The 24096-nt window shown below is 38.3% G+C and overlaps 3 protein-coding genes across 3 annotated transcripts in view; all 3 read left to right on the top strand.

Moving 5' to 3' along the window:
- Positions 1 to 4985: 4985 nt before the first annotated feature.
- ndufv1 (NADH:ubiquinone oxidoreductase core subunit V1) lies at positions 4986 to 13148 on the top strand. Its single transcript, XM_012875434.3, has 11 exons — positions 4986 to 5088; positions 6885 to 6990; positions 7128 to 7210; positions 7333 to 7503; positions 7855 to 8038; positions 9007 to 9196; positions 9286 to 9498; positions 11231 to 11397; positions 11476 to 11557; positions 11669 to 11814; positions 12896 to 13148. The coding sequence occupies exons 2-11, from the start codon at positions 6886 to 6888 to the stop codon at positions 12974 to 12976; spliced, it is 1422 nt and encodes a 473-aa protein (XP_012730888.1). The 5' UTR covers positions 4986 to 5088; position 6885; the 3' UTR covers positions 12977 to 13148.
- Positions 13149 to 14703: 1555 nt separating this feature from the next.
- On the top strand, positions 14704 to 19697 carry LOC105935047 (zinc finger protein 354A). Its single transcript, XM_012875271.3, has 5 exons — positions 14704 to 14838; positions 15130 to 15261; positions 16806 to 16921; positions 18366 to 18509; positions 18617 to 19697. The coding sequence occupies exons 2-5, from the start codon at positions 15165 to 15167 to the stop codon at positions 19208 to 19210; spliced, it is 951 nt and encodes a 316-aa protein (XP_012730725.2). The 5' UTR covers positions 14704 to 14838; positions 15130 to 15164; the 3' UTR covers positions 19211 to 19697.
- A 2267-nt stretch (positions 19698 to 21964) lies between these two features.
- The window catches only part of LOC105935058 (histone-lysine N-methyltransferase 2B), a 53133-nt gene continuing 51001 nt past the window's right edge, over positions 21965 to 24096 (top strand). The window contains 1 exon segment of the mRNA XM_036145268.1: positions 21965 to 22365. Within this exon segment, the coding sequence (XP_036001161.1) occupies positions 22060 to 22365 (306 nt within the window). The 5' untranslated portion in view covers positions 21965 to 22059.

The raw sequence follows: 24096 nt of genomic DNA, 5'->3' as shown, positions 1-24096 counted from the left end.
GTAAGAATGCAATTCAATTTTATCCAATTCACTGACCTTTCCTGTAGTCTTTTCCTCTACATACTTGCTGGCAGCTCCATAGTCACCAGTCCATCACAGGGCAACATAAAGACACTCAAGACAAACACTCATGCACACATTCACACATATGGGCAATTTGGAGTAACCACCTAATCTAATTCAGCACTTTGAATTGTCTTGTTACTGAAAAGATTCAAAGATTTTTTTATTGTCAGCGCGTGTTACTGTGGTGAAATCGTTTTCAGGATACTCCAGTTTAGAGTGCATACGACAAACAACATGCAATAAACAATGTGTGCAGATTTTTTCCACATCAGATTATATAAAATAAAGAAAATAAAAAAGGTTTAAAAAAAAAAGAAAAGTTTGTATCAGTCCGAGGGACTTTGGTTATCAGTCCCTTCGCAAGTAATCTGAGCCATGTTACATAGATTAGTTGTCCTTCTTGAATCACAAATAATGAGGTAATAAGTTACTTTTGTGCAATTAGTTGAGGGTTTAGTTACAGAAATGTGCAATTCAGTATTCCTGAGAGAAATGTCCAAATAGTCAATAGCAGTACTGTGATTGTAACATATGATGGACTTTAACATATTTAACATTAGATGGGTTGTAACGTATGATGAACATATTGATGGATAGACTTTGCAGGGGACTATCGTCCTCTGCTGAGAGACCGTGGCAATAACAATGGATTTAACGATGGACCACTGTCTCTCAGCAGGGGAGGATAGCTCTCACAGCTGGTGGAAAGAAGCTGTTTCTATGTTTATTTGTTCTGGATTTAATGCGTCTGAAGGGTTTACCTGATGGGAGCGGGGTAAACAGACCATTGCCTGGGTTGGTGGGATCAGTGTAGATGCGTCTGGCCCTTCTTTGGACTCATTCTGCATAGATTGAGTCCAAATCCTGTAGACGGCTCCCATACCAAACAGTAATGCTGATACATAAGACACTCTCTCTGGTGTTCTGTAGAGGTTTTTTAGTAGCTTATTGAAAAGTCCAGTCCTTTTCAGTTTCCTGAGGAAGAAGAACCGTTGTTGGGTCTTCTTCACCAGGTGGGAGGTGTTTACTGTCCAGGAGAGGTCAGAGGAGATGTGGATGCCCAGGAACCAAATGTTGTCCACATGCTCCACTACCTCCCCTTGTTATGCAGAGAGGAGCATGTTCAGTCTTCCTGGACCTCCTGTAGTCCACTATGACCTCCTTGGTCTTCCTGGTGTTCAGGATCAGGTTGTTCCTGGAGCACCACTGTGTCAGACTGTGGACCTCATTTCTGTAGTGGGTCTCATCATTGTTGGAGATGAGACCCAACACAGTGGTGACGTCCACAACTATTGTGTTTGTGGGGTGGACAGCCGAAAAGTCATGGATGAAGAGAGCAGGGCTGACAACACAGCCCTGCGGCATTCCTGTGTTGAGGATCAGTGGAGCAGATGTGTGTTTCCCTATCCTCATTACCCGGGGCCAGCAGCGATCACAGCCGCAACTGGATTACTGTTCAATTGGCCGGTAACAAGTCTAGTTCCTCCAGAGCTAACTTAGCATTAGCTTTCGGCTGGATGTACTATATACTGCAATGATTATAACAAAGGGGAGCTCTCTAGCCAGTTTAAATGGCCAGGAGACCATTACAAGGATATAAAGGATATTAATAAAGTGCTATATAAATTAACTTGCCCTGCACCTGCCCTAACATTCATGTTTTTGGACTACGGGAGGAAGACCAAAGGAAGACACCTGCAAAGTTCACACTGAAAGACCCCAGTCAAGGATTTGAACCAAGGACCTTCTTGCTGCAAGGCAGTCCTATCAACAGCCCCATAGGACGCAGTGCATAAAAAATGCGATGCATTTTTATATGATGAAGGTGAGAAGACGGCGGAGGCTAAATTAGCAGCCAGGTATGAGATCAGAAGAGCCGATCTTTAATGTTAAAACACAACAGGAGAAAAATTTCATACTACTAATCTCAAAGCCATATGGGATGGCATGAAAGCCGTGACTGGACTGGACAATGAGAGGAGCAGATAGACACAAGTGGGAGATTTTGAAGATCAGTTGGAGCTTAGAAAATGCAAGATATGGATCTATGGTTTACAGATGAATGGAATTTTACAAACAAAGGTAATGATCTTTTTAGAGCATTTGGATAAATGCCTTGTTTTCTCTGATAATGCCATCATGGTTCAGTCAATTGGGTCTTTGCTACTCAGGAAAGACCCAGGGTCCGACAGAGTCGTACATCCTCAAAGTTTGTGCAGACCAGCTGTGTGATGTTTTCACACATCTGTTTAACCTGTCTCTTATTCAGCATATGGTTCCCAAGCTTTGGAACAAATCCATAATCTTACCTTTGGCCCCAAAAAATGGTTTGAGCAACTGGTCAATCCCTACTGACTGGTAAAATACAGGACCAGCTTGACCCACTGATGTTTGCTTACAGTATCAGACACAAAGAAAATGGAGGATGCCACTTTTATTCTCTTGAATTATCTGTTCAGTCATCTTTGGGATGCAAAATAATCCATGCAAGACTTTTATTTGTGGAATTGAATTTGACTTGACCCCACATCTTGGTGAACAAACTCCTCTGTCTATTTGATTTTGATTTTATCTATCTATCTATCTATCTATCTATCTATCTATCTATCTATCTATCTATCTATCTATCTATCTATCTATCTATCTATCTATCTATCTATCTATCTATCTATCTATCTATCTATCTATCTATCTATCTATCTATCTATCTATCTATCTATCTATCTAGCTTTTTGTCTGGGAAGGTTGTGGTCTAGTGGTTAGAGCAGTGTGCTTGCACTCAGAGAAGGATGCAAGTACCTGGTTCAATCCCCAGTGCTGGCACTCTGGGTCCCATTAGCAAGACCCTTGACCCCAGATTGCTCCCCGGGCACCGCATATGACAGCCCACCGCTCCCCAAGGGTGATGGATTACAAGCAGAGAACACATTTCATTGTAATGTATGTTTCAATGACAATAAAGATGATATTACTATTCACTATAATACACTTCTGGTCTATTCTCCAAATCTGATAGTCTTTTTCATAATGCTTTAGCTTAAAATGTTTAAAACTTTGTTGCATTACAACCCAGTATTTCAATGTATTTTAATTGTCGTTTAATCAATTTCACATGACAAAAAAAGTGTGCATTATTGTTATGTTGAAGGTTTTCTTGTGGTGTGCCATTTATGCTCAGCCTCTGAGTAAAAGTTGCATTGCTGATTGTTAACAGATTCTCTCACCTGAGCTGTGGATCTCTGTGGATTATTATTGACTGAATGACCTTACCGGAGGAGAAAAGTTAATATAGGAATTTTGACAGGACAGACTTAAAAATTCATCAGGAGTCAGGTGATTGTGGGTGGACTTATTTTAAAGTAGAGGTTATTGTTCTATTGTGAAGGTTGACCTGATCGACTCGCAATACCTCCTTTCTCCCTCTTTTTCGACCATTTACACAGATGGATTCTGTCCTGTCAGTTTTATAATTAAGACACACAGCCTAGTTTATTTCCAATGTGACAAAATATATAAGATTCACTAAAATACAAAATGCCATTATTGCTCCTGAGACATATTCCCGGCACTATTAAAAAGCCTGACCAAACAAAATACTTGGCAATGTTACATATGTTAGGTCAGACTGACGTTATAAAATCATTTTTTTCCTCTCCACAGTCAGCTGTACATAGACATCATATACGTAGACGCCCCATTGTACGCTGCCGGCCGCTGGGCCGACGTGCCTACATGGCGGCCATCTTGGGTCAGACCACAGATCAGACATCTGCTGTCAAAATGAATAGGAGGCAGCTCAGATCTCATTTTAATCATATGTTCACAACGCTCGTGACATTTCAGACAGATTACATATATTTATTCAGAACCAAAACTATTTAAATTGAAGTCAAACTGGATGAAAAATGTACATGCACTTACATATTTTGCAGTTATATATTAATCCAATATACACACACAATTTATACACACATAAATTTCTCTCTCTTTCTTCCTATATATATATATATATATATATATATATATATATATATATATATATATATATATATATATACTGTATGTATAGGCTATGTACACAGACACCGATCTACAGACAACAGCACTGATCTACATAGGAGCAAAACTATATACAGACAAGTGAGAGCAGAGGTGCTCATAACAGCATTTAAAAATTATATATTACAAACCGCAATCTGGGGGGAAATAAATCAACAAAAAACCTTACGCATCTAAGAATCAAATATTCACGTATTCATGTCTGTGCAGCTGTATCACTGAGCTATATAATACACTGGAGTGCTGATTTTGCCGAAAAACTGAAGTCACTGGCCGCCATCTTGCTCCTCCCTACTCTCACAGAATCCCACAGGATTTGGTTGCAACAACAAGCAGTTTTCTGGCTGAGTGAAAACGTTTCACAGGTAATTCTACAGTCAGTGGATGTACTAACACTATCAACTACTAGAAAATTAGGTGCTGAAATATTTTACATGTTATTCATATTAGATATATATATGTGTATATATAAGTATGTGTATATGTATATATGTATATATATGTATACACATATGTAAATATATGTTTTTGTATATTGTTATTTATATATTTATAAATGTTAAACATATATATTTAAATGAATAAAATGCAAAATATTTCAGCACATGACTTTCTCAGTACTTGATATTTTTTAGAACATAACATAAAACTATATGGCATTTGACATTTTAAAAGTTTTAAGCTCCCCCTGAACATGAGAAAATCCTCGTTATTCGATGCTGTAGCGCACATATTCCCTAGTTACTGGGGGGAAATAGGGAGTACCAATATGGCGGCTGGTGGCTTCAAAGTGACTCGTTCAAACAGACGGTGATTATCACTCCAGTGTATAATATAGCTCAGTGAGCTGTATATATAACCCTCCGCTGCAGCAGTGCAGCAGCTTTGTTGATAACTGCTTCCGGGTTACGCGCTCCGCTTCCTGTGAAGCTGTGTTTCATAAACCTCTAACGGAGACATAAGGTAAGACGGGCCGATTGAATTTGCTGGTTATTGTCAAAGCACATTGCTGTTTATATAACTGCTACTTGTAGCTCTATTGTGAATCAACCAGTTAATACATATTAGTGCGAAATTAGCATGTTGAAAAGTAGCTTTTATTTCACTACAAGGTTAACCGCTTTGCTAACGGAAGCTAGCATGCTAGCACCGAGGTCAGTGAGTGGTTCGGTCGACACGGACTCTGTTTATTTATTCACCGCTTATTGTAATCAGTATTTTTCATTTGATTTGAAAAATGCGATGTTATACATTTAACAACTTTGATAAATAAACTTTGTTTACCCATTTTTTCCCCCTCTTTGTTAGCAAACTCGTTACCTGTGATGTAATAGTATCACATTAAAAGGACAAATCTAAAACTCCAAATATCCAAATTGGAAATATCCAAGTGAACATTAATTTGCAGTTGCTATTGTTAAACGTGACTGTCATTGTTTTGTTTTTGTTTTTACGTAAAGGTTAACGTGACGTAACAGTCAGTAATGCTCTTATTTTGGCACTGATTGTTTTGAAATACAAATTTCGACTCAACCTGCCTTTTTAGTTGTTTTTTTTTTTAAATCAAAAACAAACTTTACAACTTTTTTTGTCTTATGCTACTGCAGCTAGCAACTTCACTTGCTTTCAGTGCCCTTAGTGTGTTTGGTTACATTTATGTAATGCAACATAAAAAGTTTGAGAAGATAAAGAGGTAGTGAAGTTGTGGGGATTTTACCAAAACATCACTTGTCGGCCAGAGGGAACCTTTTCATTAAAACTTTGTGTTTGAGATGGGAATTATTACTGTTTTTGTTTGTTAGTCGCTGTATAGACGTCTCAATATCTGGGGTCTATGTTTGCTATGATTCTAAATAAGAAAGACATCAACGCTTTTAACTTTTTCCGTATTTATCACAAGCTGTATCATTATCACAGCATTTACCAATATTATGCGTATCTCAACTTGTTCTAATATTGTGTAGCCCCACCTTTTTATAGGTAAATTCTGAAATGGTGATAAGGAATTATTTTTTATGGAACCTAGATCTTGCAGAGCTAATTAAGCATGTGCTTAATATCAAATCACTTAATTCTTGTATATAAGTAGAAGAAAGCAATAAGTCAAAAGACTCAGAATCTAAATTTTCAATCTTTTTATTTATTTTTGAAATGTCTACAGGGAATCTTATGTCGGCACTTAGACTTTGCTTATGCACATATGTCAAATTGTCCCTTTACCAAATGCATTGCATGCCTTTTCTTATACGTTACTTGTGGTGTGATTACAGTAAAGTAAAAAAAAAACTGCTAGTGGCTATGCAGCTGCAAGTCAAACGTTTGTCACGAGTTAAAGTTCCAACTTTCTATTTTCTACTGAGGTGCTTTATGTATAAATTTACATTATGACATCACGTAACTTATTCTTCAAGCTTGCAGTAACATTGGACCAGGTGTCTGTTATGTGATGGTTTAGTCTACTTGGAGTGTGATTCATACAGATGGTGTTTTTGTTAAGGATGCATTTTTAGAGATATGGAACATCTAAGAATTTTTTTTTTAAAAGGGATTATTTTTATTTATTTATTTATTTGCTTTTTGTCACAGACAGCTAGTTAGGATGTGAACGAGTTTGCTTACACCCAGTAATATTATGGATCCTAGTAGCAACATAGATTATTATGAGGTTCTCAGCTCCTTACAATGTTATATATATTTTTTTTCTACTACTAAGTCAAAAGTTTTAATGCTACTGCTCTTTTTGTTCTTGCTGCTGGAAGGATGCTGTCCTTGTCTCGTTCGGTGGTGTGTGCTGTGGCCCGAGCCCCGGCTGCTGTCAGCCAGGGAGGTGTGACCACTCTCTGTCGGTACAACAGCACTGCTCAGGTACATTTTTATTTTTTTGTTTTAACAGGAGAAGCCCTAAAATGGTTTACATGTAACAAGTATATAAAAAATGTATCGCTGTTGTTTTTATATTTTTGCTTTTTAATTTTCTTCCTCGTTTTGTTTTTTGTAACCAGACTGCTCCAAAGAAAACAAAATTTGGCCCACTGGCGGATGAAGACAGAATTTTCACAAATCTTTATGGTCGTCATGACTGGAGGTAACGTGTCGCTGTAACATTCTCGCTTAATCCAAATTGTCTCATTATGTTCATTCAGTGCTATTAAAGTGATTAAAAAAATGATAAGTTTCAGCGGTGACTTCCTTTTTGTTTGCTGGCAGGCTGAACGGTGCCCTCAAGCGTGGCGACTGGTACAAAACCAAGGAGATCCTTTTGAAGGGGGTGGACTGGATTCTGAATGAGATCAAGGTTTCTGGTCTGCGGGGCAGAGGTGGAGCCGGTTTCCCTACGGGCATGAAGTGGAGTTTCATGAACAAGCCCAGTGATGGCCGGTCAGTGCAGAGCCTGGCAGACTCACATCTGATGTTCTTTTTCTATATTTTCAAATGTTCAATAATATAGAAATTCAGCCAAGAAGGGAAACCATTTATTGGTAATCTGCAGAGAGACACTGGGTCTGAATTGGAAGGAAAAAAGGAAAATATAAATATTCGTATTTCCAGACGTCATGCCCAGTTTGAGTGTCTAAATGTTAGCTTCCTTCTGCTCATCTAGATAGATTGGTGCTTTAAATTACCCTCACCTTGATGCCAAATAGGAGCTGGTTCTACTTTCCTTAGCTCCTGCTGCTTTTAGGGACGGTTGTTGCGTTACTCAACCTCGTTTTTGTTTCCGTGTTTTAGGCCAAAGTATCTGGTGGTGAATGCAGACGAAGGAGAGCCTGGAACCTGCAAGGACCGAGAGATCATGAGGAACGACCCACACAAGCTGGTAGAGGGCTGCCTGATCGCTGGCCGGGCCATGGGGGCGCGCGCTGCTTATATCTACATCAGAGGAGAGTTTTACAACGAGTCATCTAACCTGCAGGTGACTGTGCGCACAGTGGAGGATTGTCGGAGTTTATCAGACTGCCCTAGATGGTGTAATGGAGAAAGAAATTAGTTTAAAAATGTCTCAAACTATATTTCTTACTGTGAATCTTTTGGAAATGCAATGGATTTATAGCTTGAATGGGAGAACTATTGAATTTTTTTAATTTCTTTTTACATTATTTCAAGTCTGAATAAGTATGAAAAGAATTAAGTCAGAGTATAGAAAAATATTTATTTATACAGATTTTTGTCTCTGTTCCAGTTTTTTTTTCAGCAAAATAACTAAATTGCCCTAAAACGGGGAGTAATTTTCACACTGATCATACGCAATTGTTTAGAAGAAAACTTCAGAAACGCGTACAAAAAAAACAACTAGTTGAAGACAACTATCTCAAATAAGTAAATCTGATGTAAGTTGATTTATATCATGCTCATTTATTAAAGTAGAAAAGGTGATTTGTAGAAAATGAAATGATCTAAAACAGATCAATATTGTGATTTTTTATTTATTTTTTTTTTTAAACTAAACATTGACTTCTTTGTTTGTTTGTTTTGTTGTCAGCACAATTGCTTATAGATTTGGATTATTGTGCAACAAACTACTGCCAGCATCACTATGAGGAATTCTTGGTAGAAATACATTTATTAACCTAATATTTAATGACCTAGTGCTTTATAATGTTAAGATGATGAGATAATTAAACAGTAACTGGATCAAGCTTGAGGTAAATAATAAATAAAGCTGAAAAAAAAATTAATTGAACCAAAATTACAAAACTGTAAATGCAATTTTTTTTGGAAAGTGTTATTAATTTAGATAATTCCTCATAATTAAGGACATTATATTTATATACGCATCTATGATACTACCTCTGTTTTTAGAGCGTTCATAGATGGAAGTCCATTATTCCTCCTTTCCCCCCCAAATGTCAGTAATAAACATTTATTTTTTCTCTCTTTCAGGTGGCCATCAATGAGGCCTATGCTGCTGGGCTGATTGGCAGGAACGCCTGTGGTTCTGGTTATGACTTTGATGTGTTTGTGATGCGTGGTGCGGGAGCGTACATCTGTGGAGAGGAGACCGCCCTCATAGAGTCCCTGGAGGGGAAGCAGGGGAAGCCGCGCCTCAAGCCTCCCTTCCCCGCCGACGTCGGTGAGTTCCCATCCATGAGCCACACCCCACCGGGGTTCTGTCCAGACATCTGCGGCTCTCACGTCGTCTTCTCGCACGCTTTGTTAAAGGTGTGTTTGGTTGCCCGACAACCGTTGCCAACGTGGAGACGGTGTCCGTGGCGCCCACCATCTGTCGCCGTGGAGGCACGTGGTTTTTGGGCTTCGGCAGAGAGAGAAACTCGGGCACGAAACTGTTCAACATCTCTGGTCATGTCAACCACCCGTGCACGGTGGAGGAGGAGATGTCCATCCCCCTGAAGGAGCTCATCGAGAGACACGCAGGTAGGTTTCACGACCCGAGACGACAACGTGCGTCATTTTTGGGGTTTTTACTTGCAGTGGGTTTTAAATCTGGAGGTTAGGCTAACATCTACGCAGGTTTCCTACAGTTTTAAGTCTGGAATTTTACATTCAGTGCTTTTCAGGTCTGGTTTAGGAAGAAATAAGAAAAAATATTTGTATTTCCAGATTGTATTCCCTGTTTTATACCATCTAAATGCAGTCTTTGCTAAGGATCTTTGCCTTTCTTAGTTTCCTTCCCCGTTTGTTGCTGTATTTTTAGTCCTTCCTTACCCCCTCAACCCTATTTTCCTTCTTTCCTTCTTTTCCTCTCGTGTCGTTCCGGCTTTGCATCCTTTTTTTACCTGCCTTCAATCCTTAATGCCTTCTTCATTTATGTCCTTTCCTTTTTATTTGTCCTCTCGTTCTTCTCTTATGTCTTTCCTTCCTAGTGTCCTTCCTTCAGGTGACTTATCGACCTCCCTTCCTTGTTTCCTTCTATCTTTTGTTCATTCTGTGTTCCCTTTTATTCTTATATCCTTGTTTCCTGCACCCTACCTGTCTTCTCTCCCTCCTTCCCCATGTCCTTCTTTGTTTTTTCTTGTATCCTTCATGTCTTCTATCTCATAAAGTCCTTCCTTGTGTCTTTCTTTTGTTCTGTCCTTTCTTATTTTTGTGTCCTTCCTCCTTCTATTGTTCATTCTGTCCTCAGTTTTGTCCTTGGATCCTTACTCCCTACCTATCTTTTTGGCCTTCCTCCTAGGAGGGGGGCGTGGCACACTGCAAAAACAGATCTAAAAATAAGTAAACTGTTCTTAAAGTTAGTGTATTTGTCCTTGATTTGAGCAGGTAAATAAGATTATCTGCCAATGGAATGAGTATTATGACCCCTAAAATAAGATAATTAGACATCCTGCACTTGAAATAAGATGATTGAGATGAATTGTTCTTTTAAGTGTGAAAATCTTATTCCATTGGCAGATCATCTCATCTACCTGCTCAAATCAAGGACAAATACACTAATTTTAAGAACATTTTACTTATTTCTAGTTCTGTTTTTGCAGTGTACATCTTTCCCTTCCATTGTACCTCACTTCTTTCCTTCTTTGTGTCCCTCTTTTTGTCCTTCTGTCGTTCTGTTTGTATCCCACCTCCTTTCCTTCCTTTCATACTTCTTTGTGTCCTCCCTGCCATGTGCTCTACATTTATTTTCATTTTTAGGTCCTTGTATCCCTCTTTCTTTTCTCTTGCCCACTTTTTGCATTCCTTTGTCATCTCCTCCTAACTTATTTCCTTTTCTGTGCCTTTCCTTTCTTCTCTTCTTCCTTTCTTCCTTGTTTCCTTCTTTCTCTATCCTCTGTTGTTCCTTCTTTTTCTGTTTCCTCCCACTTTGGTCTGTTTATTTGCGGCTTCCATATTTAAAACCTGCCCACTCTGGAAATGTATCATTTAAACTGATGGTGAACATCAGTATTTTGTATCTTTATTATACAGTTTTTACACAAATGGGGGAGGAGCCTTGCCTGTGTGTGTGGGTTTTATCAATCGCCATTTCTCTTGAATACTATAAGTAAAAAGGTCACAAAGGGATGACTTAAATCCATCTGCCATGTTCTCCCTCAGAACAGGGGTGATGAAGTCCAAGATTAAGAAGGCTTAACCTAAGCACTCGTACATTTTGATTTATTTATTTTTTTTATTCCTAACTTAATTGAAACCAACATCTGTGCGGTAGGTGGTGTGCGTGGAGGCTGGGACAACCTGCTGGCTGTAATCCCCGGAGGTTCCTCAACCCCCCTCATCCCCAAGAACGTCTGTGAGGAGGTGCTGATGGATTTCGACGGCCTTATTCAGGCCCAGACCGGCCTTGGCACGGCCGCTCTAATCGTCATGGACAAATCTGTGAGTCTGTCACCTCTGCGGCGTGGTAAGACGCCGGCCATCCTCTGGTTCAATGGTTGATCGGGGTTGCTTTTGCAGACTGACATCATCAGAGCCATTGCCCGCCTGATTGAGTTCTATAAACACGAGAGTTGTGGCCAGTGCACACCATGCAGGGAGGGTAATTGCTTCTTACTTAAATTTTTATTCTTTTTAAGGATTTATTTTATCAACAAACGAATGTTAGCTTTTTTTTCCCCTCCTTTTTTGATGCTCTGGTTTGTTTCTGCAGGAGTGGACTGGATGAATAAGATGATGTGGCGTTTTGTTCGCGGCGACGCACGGCCATCGGAGATCGATATGATTTGGGAGCTCAGTAAGCAGATTGAGGGACACACCATCTGTGCGTTAGGTGACGGTGCAGCGTGGCCTGTGCAGGTAAACACATTAGGAGTGTAAAGGGTTAATATTAATAGTTTTAGTTGAAGTCTGCTGTTATTCCTCTGAGACTCTGAAAGTGTCTAAAGTTTGTTTTTAGTACTTTCCAGGTTTGTATGGGGAAAATATTTTAATTTTGTGAATTTTTTTTTTTTTTTAATACCTTGTTTTCTCTTCTTTGGCTTTGTTTTCTTACTCATATTCCTGCTGTCTTTCCTTCGTCCCTCACTGATCTCCTTGTTTCTTTCCATCCAGCTTCTGTCTTGTATGCTTTAATTCTCTCTTGTGTAATCTCACTTTCCTTGCTTCCTTGTGTCATCGCTTCTCTCCTTCTTTTTATCTTTTATTTCTATATTCCATCCTTGTTTTGTAAACATTTCTTTCTTGTGCTGATTTCCTGTTTCTGTCTTTTATTTTTCAATCTCATGTCTCCTTGTTCTTCATTCTTTGTGCACGGCCTTAATTCATTCATGTAGATCTATTTTGTTCTCTGATTGTCTTTTTCTTTCTGCCCCTCTCGGCTTCTTTTTTTGTCTTGCCTCTATTATCTACCTTTATTCCCATGTTTTGTTGTTCATTAATTTTTTTTAGTACTGTTTTTTTTTTTTTTTTTTTTTTTTGTCTTTCTGTTTTTTTTTTTTTTCTTCCCTCTTGCTGTCCCACTTCCCTTGCTTAATTGGGTCAGAGATCATTCCTCCTCTCTATCCTACTTTCCTTCTGTACTGTTTCTTATTGGGGGTGGTTCACAATTCTCAACATTGTACAAAATATACTTTCTTTTTGTGATATTTTTGCAAATATTGTGTAAAAAAAAAAGTAAATGTACAAAAAGAGAAGGAGGGAAACAGAGGATTTAGTCCCCAATTCATTCTCCGAAAACTAATTTGGGCAACTACTAGAGCAATCCTTGTGTTTGTAATTTGCAATTTGTGCCACTAGATGTCACTTAATCCCTCTTACAGTAACAAAATAATGCATTCATATTTTTCCTATATTATTTAGCCTTTTATGACTTTGACTTTAGGTTGTATGTTGATGGTTTATTGGGCAAAGATAAATCCTCTTTCCTTTGTGTTTTTAGGGATTGATCCGGCACTTCAGGCCCGTGATGGAAAGCCGAATTGCTGAATACCAGCAGCAGCAGAAGCAGGCTGTGGCCTAAATGTCTTTTAACTTCTTCATTCTGCCTCCATATGCCCTTAACTTTATGTCCATTAAAAAATATTTAAACTAAGGATAACGTACTCTCTTTTCAAGCCATCAGGAAGCCTTTCGAGTCGCATCTTAGCTGTGTTGGGTAAAAATATCAATAAAGATCTATTACCTGAAAAGTGTGGCTGACTTTTAAGAGTTTTTGTTTTGTGCTACTTTGGAGTTTTGGAGTTTAAAACATACTGACAATGAAATGCCAATGCTATTTATTCTTTAATTCAATTTCAACCTATTGATTTATCCACATGAAAACACTTTACGTTTGAAATGCAACATTTCAGGATATATTTCTGGCCTTTTCTGAAGATGAATAATATAATTATTCATTGGAGTTTTAAAAGTCTAAAATGCTGTGGAAAAACTTTAAAAAAAAACTGCTTTATGAAAACATCTGTATAAGTTTGTAGGATGGTCTGAGTAATACAAAGTCTGGGAAATTGTGCATTTAATTTTTTTATTATTGAAAAATTTTATATATGCTGCCTTATTTGGGTTTTAGATGCTTTATGTGAAGACTCCCTGGATGACGACAGATCGACAAGACTTAACTCCCCTGACAGTAATATTAGGATGTAGAAATAAAATCATATATGTGCATTAAGTTTGGGCAAAGATATTGGGTCTTTATGTTTACCACTGTTTTTTGTATGACAAAATCATCGGTCATTAATATTTTGTTAGTTTAATTTGACTCATACGCTTGGATCAGAACTGCATGTCAGTGAGCTGGTTTCACAAGAGCAGATAAAAGATTTTCTTTAAGATGGCTCTTGGTCACCAAGATGTCAATGTAAGGATTTTATTTATTTATATATATATATATATATATATATATATATATATATATCTCAAACTTCAATGTATTGAATTATTAATCCAACATTAATCCAAAACTGAATAACAAATGGTTTTCCTATGCCTTTGCAAATAAAAAGCTGAAAAGTGGGGCATGCATTTTACTCTGTGGCACCTCTGAAAATTTTGGGGCAACCAGTTGCCTCCAAAATTAATAGTAAACAATATGATTACAGCTGTTCTGGGAAGGCCCCAGATGCTAGAAAACGGTGAAAACCAGTATCATAAACAAAAGGAACACATCAGGCAGGTCAGGGATAATGTGGACCAGACAGAATCTTACGCCACACTGTTAGATCCATCTAAAGAAAATGACAGCTGAAAACCTATCAAGACATTGGTATCCACCCAAAAAGACTTACTGGGAAGAGGAATATTATTCAGCAATGCAGCCAAGGGGCCCATGGTACTGTTGAAGAAGCTCCAGAGAACCAACTATCAGATGGGATAATTTGTTGGAAAGTCAACTTTGAACACTCCTTATGAAGGGAAATCAAAATTCCTGAAAGAGAGCTTAAAGAACTGAGCTCTGCAGTTTACTACAACCGTATAGGGGTACTCATCATATCTGGTCAGATGATACCAAAATCTATTAACTTGACCTGCAGGCATGCTGACATGCTGTACCATGCGAGCAAGCTGTTGAAATGCACGCACCCCAAATGATTGAAAAATAATAAAATACATGCTTTATTTTTATATATATATATATATATATATATATATATATATATATATATATATATATATATATATATATATATATTAGTTATTTTGCCATTTTATGTTGTAGTTGCAAACCTACTCTCGCGAGATTGTCTTTTCCCATGTCACGTGACACGGGCTAACAGTTCTTCGGTGCTTCATTTCCGTGGATGCTGCGGACGATACAAAAGCAACTTTGGTTTTGTTTTATTTTGAATATTGGCGATATAACCCCACATAATTTATCACACGGTAAAAGCAACGTTATTTTTCAATGCGTGGTGTTGGTAGAAACAAAACAGCGTAGCTTGTGCAGCTGCTTTGCATGTTGCCCTGTGTCCACCGTCGTGCTGTCATTATTTATGGTTTTGGATTTCATCGTAATCATTAATGCTAAGGAGTTACATACAATGCCTTTAAGATATACGGCAGTTAAGGTGTATTTTGTTGCCTGCATAAAAGGAATTCTCAAATATTTATTATTTAAGTACTTTTTTTGTTTTTGTTTTTTTGCTCTGTGACATTATTATTCTTCATTTACAGTTTGATGTGGATCTTTGCTCTGTGAAAGCATCAGCATGGAAATGGTAAAGATAGAGAAAGTCATAGTTGGAAATGAAATGAAGACCTCCTCTGCAGAGATCAAGTCTGACCCTGTGGTCACGCCGGACTACTGTAAGCTATTAAATACTGTAAACAATATACTGTTAAGAAGAGGATACTGTATTATCATAATAACATGGGAAGTCGTACGTGCTTGCTGTCTTGAAGGTTAGGTTTTAAAAGAAAATTTAATCCTAGATTACTATGGGCTGATTAGATGCTTTCGAAATGTCAATTGGTCTCCCTCTTATTTAAAGGATATTTGTGAAAACATGTTTAACATATTGGGGGTCCCCAAGTTTCAATACATGTCCCATTAATATTTCCATTCTGTATTCTTCTCTAGAAAGTCAGTCTTTTAGAAAGCAGAGACATTTTTATGTCAGAATAGGCAACTTGTTTTTTAGTATTTTGTGAATAACAGAATTTAGAAGGATAATCCAGCCTAACTAGATGAACATTTTGTTCACTGCGAGAGGCCAGACCCTCATCCCTTGATTCCTCATTTGACATCAGAATCATACATTACCCGAGAAACCGGAAATTTGACCTAAAAATATAATGCAGTTCCATCTGTATTCTACCACCTTCGTAGACTGATCTCAAATAGAAACATTTTGAACTGCAACATGAAATCTCATTCAAATGTGTATTATAAACTTTTTTTTTATCAACAAGAGACCACCTTCCTACATAGATTTTAAAATATAGATATAAAATCTGATATATTAAAAATGCCAAAGTCTGTTGGGCGCACAGAATTGTTTAGATTTCTGGGACTGAGAAATTAAATGGTGCTGCAAATGTAGTTCTAATGCTAAATCATGGACATCGAGACATGTGCAATCCCCGTCTTGAATATCAAGCCTTTCACGGCATAAATATCTACAAAAAGATTGCAGGATGTCTGGAATAAATTTACTAATAACAAACTACACACAATAAATCCTCTCCTACATGAAAGACGGTGCTTTTCTTTTAATTGCAGACATGGTCAAATAATCTGTACAGGTTATTTTGTCTAGCCCTAACCATGTTTATTAGAACAGTCTTCTTGTTGGTTTTGCCGTATAAAACTCACCTTAATAATAATAATAATAATGATAATAATAATAATAATTAATATTATTAATATTTTTATTTTTAATGTTTTGGTTTGGGTAACGCAAGGCAACAGTTTTATGGAGAAGTTAGTCTTGAGAAAATCCAATTTTTACAGGACTATAAAGGCATCACTTGAGTGTTTTTACATGTCCTGCAGTGCACTGCACTCAGGATTTTAACACGACCCCTGTTTTATGTGCAATATACTGGCTTTCTGTTGAGTTTGACCTTCATTTTAAGTTATTAGAGTTTAGACACAGAGCACAGAATGACCCCACGGCTTCTAAGATGAATAAACATTCAGTTTAGTTCCGCTGTCTCGCTCCATTCTCACGTTTTAAATGTCTGTGATGTTCCTCACGCAAGACTGAGTAGTGAAGGGGATCAACCCTTTACTACTCAGATTTGGAATAACCTGCCTCCAGAGTTGCATTTGTGAAAAGAAATTACCTGAGGATGCCAATAATTAACTGACTGTGAGTTATTTTCTAAATCTATGTTTTGTAATATAGATCCCCACGAGAGTCTGCAGTGTTTTCAATGCCTGATTGTCTTCAAAGACCGCAAAGCCAAAGACAGACACTTCAAGAGGAGCCATCGGGAGGAGTACACACATCAACTGCAACAGGTATAAAGACCTTTAAAAATAAAAAATAAAACTCTTGAACTTATTTTAAAAGCTAACTTGACAGACTTTTATCCCAAAGATGACATAAGCATTAAACTCTAAATCAATATCCCCATCAGTAATGTTTCATCGCACAGTTTCATATTTAAATAAGACTGACTTTTGGAACTCGGTGCAAATCCTAGCAGAACCTAAAGACTGTTTTGTTTTGCATGCTTTAATCTCTTTAAAAATAAACAACAACCTGTACTTTGTTAGCTGCGTTATTACCTGTACCCACTGTTTATTGCTTGGTGTGTATTGTGTGTTCCCAAACCTGGTGTATGCCCTGGAAAAGATTTCACCACAGTAACACTCGGGGACAATAAAATAATTTATTCTTCTTGATTCAGTGAACTTTAGGGGGAAAAAGGACATGCAGAAAATGTTATTATTGGAGAACAACTACTTTCAAAAATTAACTTGTAACTTGTTTACCAACACATTTTGTAAAGATAGGTGGCTTCTAAGCGCTTCTAGAATTATTAGAGGGATATCAAACTGTTATAATGTCTGTCGTTTATCGTTATTTATAAACAGACCTGCGTATGGTATAGTATTTAGTTTTACCCACATTTTGGATTGCTTCTCCTGTGAAATAATAATCTTACCAATGATGTACTCAATAAACTCCGTTTTAGTTTATTGAGTTAAAAAGTTATTTCAGTAATTGGGCTCAAAAAGTGAAATTCATGAACAAGTTCTTTACACACAAAGGGATATATTCAAAGCCTTAGATCACAGCTAATAAAAACCCAACATTCACTTTCTCACAAAAGAAAATGAATATCACATGAACCCAATTAAAAAAAAAAAAAATTACTGCAGAAATCATATGTAATGGCAATTTTCTGGTTTACATGTTTGTAGTGAGGACTGCTGACCTAAACGTTGTTGACACCCAGGAAGCTGGCTGCTGACAGTGTGCTGTATCCAAACATAACCATCAAAAATTGATTAGAAGAAAAAACTGGCACAAAAAAAGGTGCATTAGCGCCAGGCTCCTGCTTGGGAGTTTCAGGAAATTGTGAACTAATCTGTTAAAGCAAAATAACAATCATGAGTTCAGATAGGATGTTGCATCACTTTGCATTTTCATCCTAGTATTTGTTTTTTTATTGATGTAATATTAATCTGTTGTCTGCTTCAATCTATGCATCCATCTTTTTGTTCATCTCTGTCTGTACATCTCTCCATCCACAACTTATTTATTTAATGCCTGATCACTGAAGTAATTTTGCAACAAATAAACAACGATGTGTGAAAATTGCTGCAAAAGCTTTAACATGATCAGCTCTTGTGTTTGGTTAATTTCTGTGCATGCCGTGGTAAAGTTGCATCAATTTTCCTCAACAATTTAGGTATGGAGTGTATTTGGTTCAATTTGAATGTTATCTTTTTGCAGAGTAATACGCTGTTTATGTGCTACAAGTGCAAGTGCTCTTTCTCCACTGCTGAAGAGCTCAACCAACACCAGCCTACACACTTTACTGAAGAAAAGCCATTTGTCTGCTCGCTCTGTCAGAAAAGGTTCTGCACCCTTTCCGAGGTGGGAGTGCTAAACCTGTGTGTGTGTGTGTGTGTGTGTGTGTGTGTGCTGTAATTTCTGAGCTATGATTGCTTCACAGTTAATGGAGATTGTTTGTTATCTTGCAGCTGAACAAACACACGCGAAAGGATTGCGATGAGCGGCGGCATCTGTGCGAGATCTGTGGCGCCCGCTTCCCCATGCCTTTTCGTCTCCGCAAGCATCGCATCGCAATGCACCCGGAGAAGGAGGTTTCGCCCGAAGATGCCGGGACGTGTCAGTGCTTAAAATGTGGTGTCGTCTTCCAGACGGAAGAAGAGCTATTTCAGCACCAGCAGGAGTTTGCTAACTGCGATCTCGGGGAATCGCGGGGGAAAAAGCGAGCTTGTGAGCCAAAGCCCGAAACCCAAGAGGTGGAGGTTGATAAGAAGATCAAGAAAGAAGAGGATGCAAATGGATACGATGGACACAGTGACTCAACTCCGGGAGCTTCCTCTGTGGAGTTTAAGATTCCCTGTCCTGAGGAAGATTGTGATTGCATGTTTCCTTCAGTTGAAGCCTTGCGTGCGCACAAAAAAGACCGGCATGGCTCTCGTCCTCCCAAAGCTCCCGGCTCTGAATACACTTGCCTTACCTGTGGGGAGAGCTTTGCAAGAGAAAGTACTTTACTGGCTCATCAAACCTCCCATATTAAGAAAGAAGAGGTTGTTGACCAGAGATGAAGTAGAAAATTCCTCCGTTGGATGTTGCATCATCATGTCATTCATGTTCCCAGAGAATATATTGTAGTGTGATATTTTAGATTGAGTTTATGAAGCAAAGTTATGCAAAATATTGCAGATTGTTTCAGGAACATTGTCTATTTTTCCTTCTAATGAAATACCATGAAAAACGGCTCACCTCATGTGTAAATAACCATGGTTAATTTTTCCGATGTGAACTTTAGGGAAAAAAAAAAATCATGTAAAAATGCCCTTTTTTTCCCCTTTTTTTTCCTCATCGTGCCTCCGATTTATCCTAAACATGTAATATTGATAGTGAAGTAGCTGAGTTATTCCTCATTTGGGTTGTGGGAATATTTTGTATTTAACTTGAAAGTATTTTATTTTAAGCAAAAAGTGTAAATGTGACACTAGCACAGTGCATCATATTACAAGCAAAATAAAATATGATTGAAAAAACTGCTCAGTTTACAGGATTGCACCATAACTGAAGTGTTGGTTGTCTTTATGTTAAAACATCAAATTAATTAATTATTTGGTATCCTTGTCATTTTGAGTTGATGGTGTTGTGTCCCTTCAGATTTTCCCCCTTTTTCCTCTAAATATAGCATTACATTTTACATATAATACATGCATATTAGGGCTGGACAATAATTTAATAACGATATATATTGATCAACAGAAGTGTGGTTCAATTAAACAAAAGGGGTCAATAAAAAGTTCAATAGCAGAACAGTTTTCCTTCCTTCTGCATTCTAGCCTATCATGTAGGTTAATGTCCTCCCAACCAATCACAAACACAGACATAGGAACCTCCTAGTATATAATACCTTTTTTCAACACTGACAGTTTTGGTAAAAGGTTGGTTGAATAAAGGGTTGTGTTTGAAGTCAGTGTTCTTTAAGAATAGATCATTAAGCAACAGCATACAATGGCCAGGGCTGCACTTAAAATATATGTTTAGAATTTTTTGACAATTATGGATCAATATGTTTCTATTTTATCAATATGATTTTTCATCTATATTGTCTAGCCCTAATACATACACATACAACCCCATTGTGTCAATAGGTAACTTCTCATCAGAGTGGACAAAAGTCACATGTGGGGTGCCCCAAGGTTGAATCCTGGGACCCCTTCTATCCAATACCCATATGCTCCCACTAGCTGAGGTTATAACAACCAGGATGGCACATCAACACGTGTCATTGCCAGAAGGTTTGCTTTTTCTCCCAGCACAGTCTGAAGAGCATGGAGGAGATTCTATGTAAGAGACTGATACAGGACAGCTGGACAGAATCACCTGAGGTCCACCAGGACCAGTATCTGCTCCTTTGTGCAAGAAGGGACAGGATGAATAGGGTCATTGAGCTTTCCACATCTTCCTACTGGGATTTTTGCCCATTTCTCAAGTCACCTTCTTGTTGGATGTTTTTTGCTTGAAAACATCAATCTCCAAATCTCAAAGTCCAACCACAGATTCTCAATTGGATTGAGGTATGGTCTTTGACTTTCACAAGGGCATTCCAACACATTTAAACATTTCCCCTTATACCGTTCAATTGTTGCTTTGGCAGTATGTTTCAGGTCATTCTCAGACATTTATGGAGTCATCCATATTGTTTTTGTCAAACCCAAAACATGTCTTCTTATTTTCAACACCCAGTGATGTCTTTTTTCTGGCCACTCTTCCATAAAACTCTGCTCTGTGGAGTGTACAGCTTATTGTGGTTCTGTGGACAGATCCTCCACTGTGGACCTCTGCATCTCCTTCAGTGTTACCTTTGGTCTCTGAGCTGCACCTCTAGATATTTTTGGGGTATTTTGTCCCATTTGTTATTGCTTCAGAATAATAATTTAAAAAAAAAACATCTTCAAAGTTTTATGCATGTTCTGTAAATGAATGTGCAAAATCAAACACTCCAAGCTGTGAGGCAATTAAACCTGAAAAATGCCAAGAGGGGTGAATACTTTTGCAGAGCAATATATACATTGTATGTAAATTGCTGATTATGAGGGTGGATTACTTTAGGGGGAACATTAAAGCTAAAGTTTCAATTATTATCAAAATCAGACATTTTAGACCAGAGGCATGCAAACTGCAGCTCTGGAGTTTTCAATAATGTTCTTTATAACTTTGGCAAACAATAACAAAGAACCAATGTTTTATATAGAAATATAATAATAAATTCAGGAGTTTCAGATTAATATTTTTAATGGAATGATTGCACTGAATTTCTAGAACGGAAGGACATTGAAAGTATGTGTAACACTTTTAAATCCATCTTTCTTGTAATGAGATTGGAAACTAAGTATTTTTATTTTATTTTAACTATTTATTTTCATCCATTCTCTTTTTGTAATTCTGTTTATTTTAAAGCAGAAAAAGAATAAAAATGTGGTGCTTTAAATAAAGTTCTCTTTTTAAGGTCATGTAACTACTGTGGCTCTAAATAAAATGTATTTAGCTGGGCTGAAACCCAAAATGCCTCTGGTTTGTAAAAGTTGCAGACTCCCGTCAGCCTGGATGGAAGCGTTGCAAAATGAGTAAATATGATTGGCTGCAATTTTTTTAAAGAAATTAACCGTAACATTTATTTATTTTTTAGCCTTTATTTTAGTAAATGCAGTCCCGGCGCTATTTTAAATTCGTCACGAAAAAATATCCATCCCTCCAAAAGCGAAATCACCCACTTCAGCCAGAAGCTAACGTCGAGCGGCCCAGCCGACGTTCGCCTACCCATGATGCACCTATCTCGCGCCTTTGCCTCGAGCAGACCCATCTTGCCTCGCGCAGCGCTGCAGTGATCCTCTGCCCGCGCGCCGTCTCCGTTGTTGTAGTAAATATAATGGCGGCCTCGGGAGGCGGATTATTGTCTCCTTCCACCATCACCGCGCTGAGTTCCCAGGCTGCGCCGGCCCGGGCTCGCTTCCCGGGTCGGCCGCTCTCCCTTCGCAGCAGGCTGCGCTCGGAGAAACGCGTTAGACGTGGAAGATTGGGCTCGGACTACGGAGAACTGGTCGCAGCCGGGCCGAGGCCCGTCAACACGGGCCTTGCGTTAAGCGAGGACCCGTCCCTGCTGCGGCTGCTGGGGGTGGTGGAGAAGCACGGTCGGCGGGGAGACGTGGGCTTGGACTCCAGCGACAGCGAGGAGGTGAGTTAGCCATACGGGGGGAACAGCAGGCTTCAAAACCAGAATACACCCCGCGTGTTAGAAAGCGCGACATTAAAGCAATTTTCTCATGTTTGTCACATAAAGGGCAGTTTAGCTTTTGTGCAGCTAGCTAGCTAGCTAGCTACAAACACAACACTTAGCAGCATGGTAGCGAGCTGTTTTCCTGCAGGAAATGCCTCAGATAGGAGCTCCATTTGTTGTTTTCGTGCAAATGTAATGCATGTTAAACAGCAACTTAATACCCTGTTGTGCGGAACAGGCGTAGGAAGTTGCATTGTAAATATAAATATCCGCCCAGCGCAGCGTTTGCAATTAAAAAAAAAAAAAACAGATCAGGCGGAAACTTTGGCGGTATGAAACGAAAAGGCGTTTTGTTGGTGGCAACCTTTCTCTGGTATCCCCCCCTGGCGTGGTTTGGTTAATTTGTTTTTATTTCCCCCCACGCGGGTCTGCTAAAAGCTACTGTCTATTGATAATGTCGTCGTTAAAACGTTTTGGTACTCTCCACGTTGGAGTCTCTTGTCAGCTGACTGGTCGGTGTTTTTTTTTTTTTGTTTTTTTTACCGCCAGCTGAACGTAGGAAGCACCGGAAGGAAAGACGACGTTTAATGAACGTTTCGTAGTCCGTGAGGCCCGTCCTGACATACATTACGATCCTCCTAGGGTACATCGAAAAGCTATATGCAGCTGGTTGATGATCAGACAAGGCCGAGCGAAGGGTTTTATGTTAATCCTTTGCCTGCCTCAGATGGTCTGCAGATAAAATTGCAGATTGCCTGCAAAAGAGCATTTGATGCCATGTTTTCCCAGGACGAATGCCAGAAAGTTGTTGACCTACAGTGAAGGTCAAAATTATTCATACCCTTAGCAGATTTAGATTTTTATCAGATTATGTTCATTCAACCAATAATTTTGACACATGCACATCCTATATGAGATTTTAAAAAAGTGTTCAAGTAATAGTCTTTTTTTAATTTTTTGCTAAAATACTACATCTGTTTTATTTACTTTCACACAAAAAAATGTCTCATTGAAGGTTATTTACAACATTCCCAGTGATCTACGGAAAACCCTTCAGTGGAATCCCTGCAATCGAATACTCATAATTGTTGACATTCGTGGTGCATTTTTGACCTTTTACTTTATGTAATATGCTCCAAAACTTTGAGGTTACACGCTCCCTTCCCATCACCACAATCATTATCTCCTGCCAAAGATTCTCTACTGCATTCAAGTCGGAAAATCTCATTGGAGAGCTTTAAAAGCATTAACGTTTCAGTTAGAAGAAACACGTTTCTCAATTCAAAAGATTACTTTAAACCTGAATCTGCCAAACGTATGCATCATTTTTAGCCTAAACTTATATTTATCATAACTTTAACTGGTCAGTGTTGTTTTGTTTTGACAATTTAGGGTCAGAATGATTCTTTTTTTTTTTAAACCTTGATTTGTTCTTAAAGATGATCAGCAAGATAACTACTGAGAAATTACACCTTTTCCCGCATTTAATATAAAAACTGGAACTTTTTTAATTCAATTATTTTAAGGTTAAGAACAGATGCTTTCATGCATCCATTGAGATAGTCTTGTAATATCCTTATTTTCTGTTGAATTAAAAACTACCACCTTTAGAATATAATCTACAGGGGGGGGGGGGGGGGGGGGTTCCACCCATTTATGGAGGTCTCAGTTCTTGTTGCTGGCAGTGGG

Source organism: Fundulus heteroclitus, chromosome 13, assembly GCF_011125445.2.
Source record: "Fundulus heteroclitus isolate FHET01 chromosome 13, MU-UCD_Fhet_4.1, whole genome shotgun sequence".
NCBI classification, from domain to species: Eukaryota; Metazoa; Chordata; class Actinopteri; order Cyprinodontiformes; family Fundulidae; genus Fundulus; species Fundulus heteroclitus.
This window is presented reverse-complemented; position numbering and strand designations above follow the sequence as displayed.

Bases quoted from the DNA above. Each gene is read 5' to 3' on its own strand.
- ndufv1 (XM_012875434.3), top strand. From the start codon at position 6,886: ATGCTGTCCTTGTCTCGTTCGGTGGTGTGTGCTGTGGCCCGAGCCCCG. The intron at 7,211-7,332 runs GTAACGTGTCGC...GTTTGCTGGCAG, and splicing joins TATGGTCGTCATGACTGGAG to GCTGAACGGTGCCCTCAAGC. The intron at 11,558-11,668 runs GTAATTGCTTCT...TTGTTTCTGCAG, and splicing joins GTGCACACCATGCAGGGAGG to GAGTGGACTGGATGAATAAG.
- LOC105935047 (XM_012875271.3), top strand. From the start codon at position 15,165: ATGGAAATGGTAAAGATAGAGAAAGTCATAGTTGGAAATGAAATGAAG. The intron at 15,262-16,805 runs GTAAGCTATTAA...TTTGTAATATAG, and splicing joins TGTGGTCACGCCGGACTACT to ATCCCCACGAGAGTCTGCAG. The intron at 16,922-18,365 runs GTATAAAGACCT...ATCTTTTTGCAG, and splicing joins ACACACATCAACTGCAACAG to AGTAATACGCTGTTTATGTG.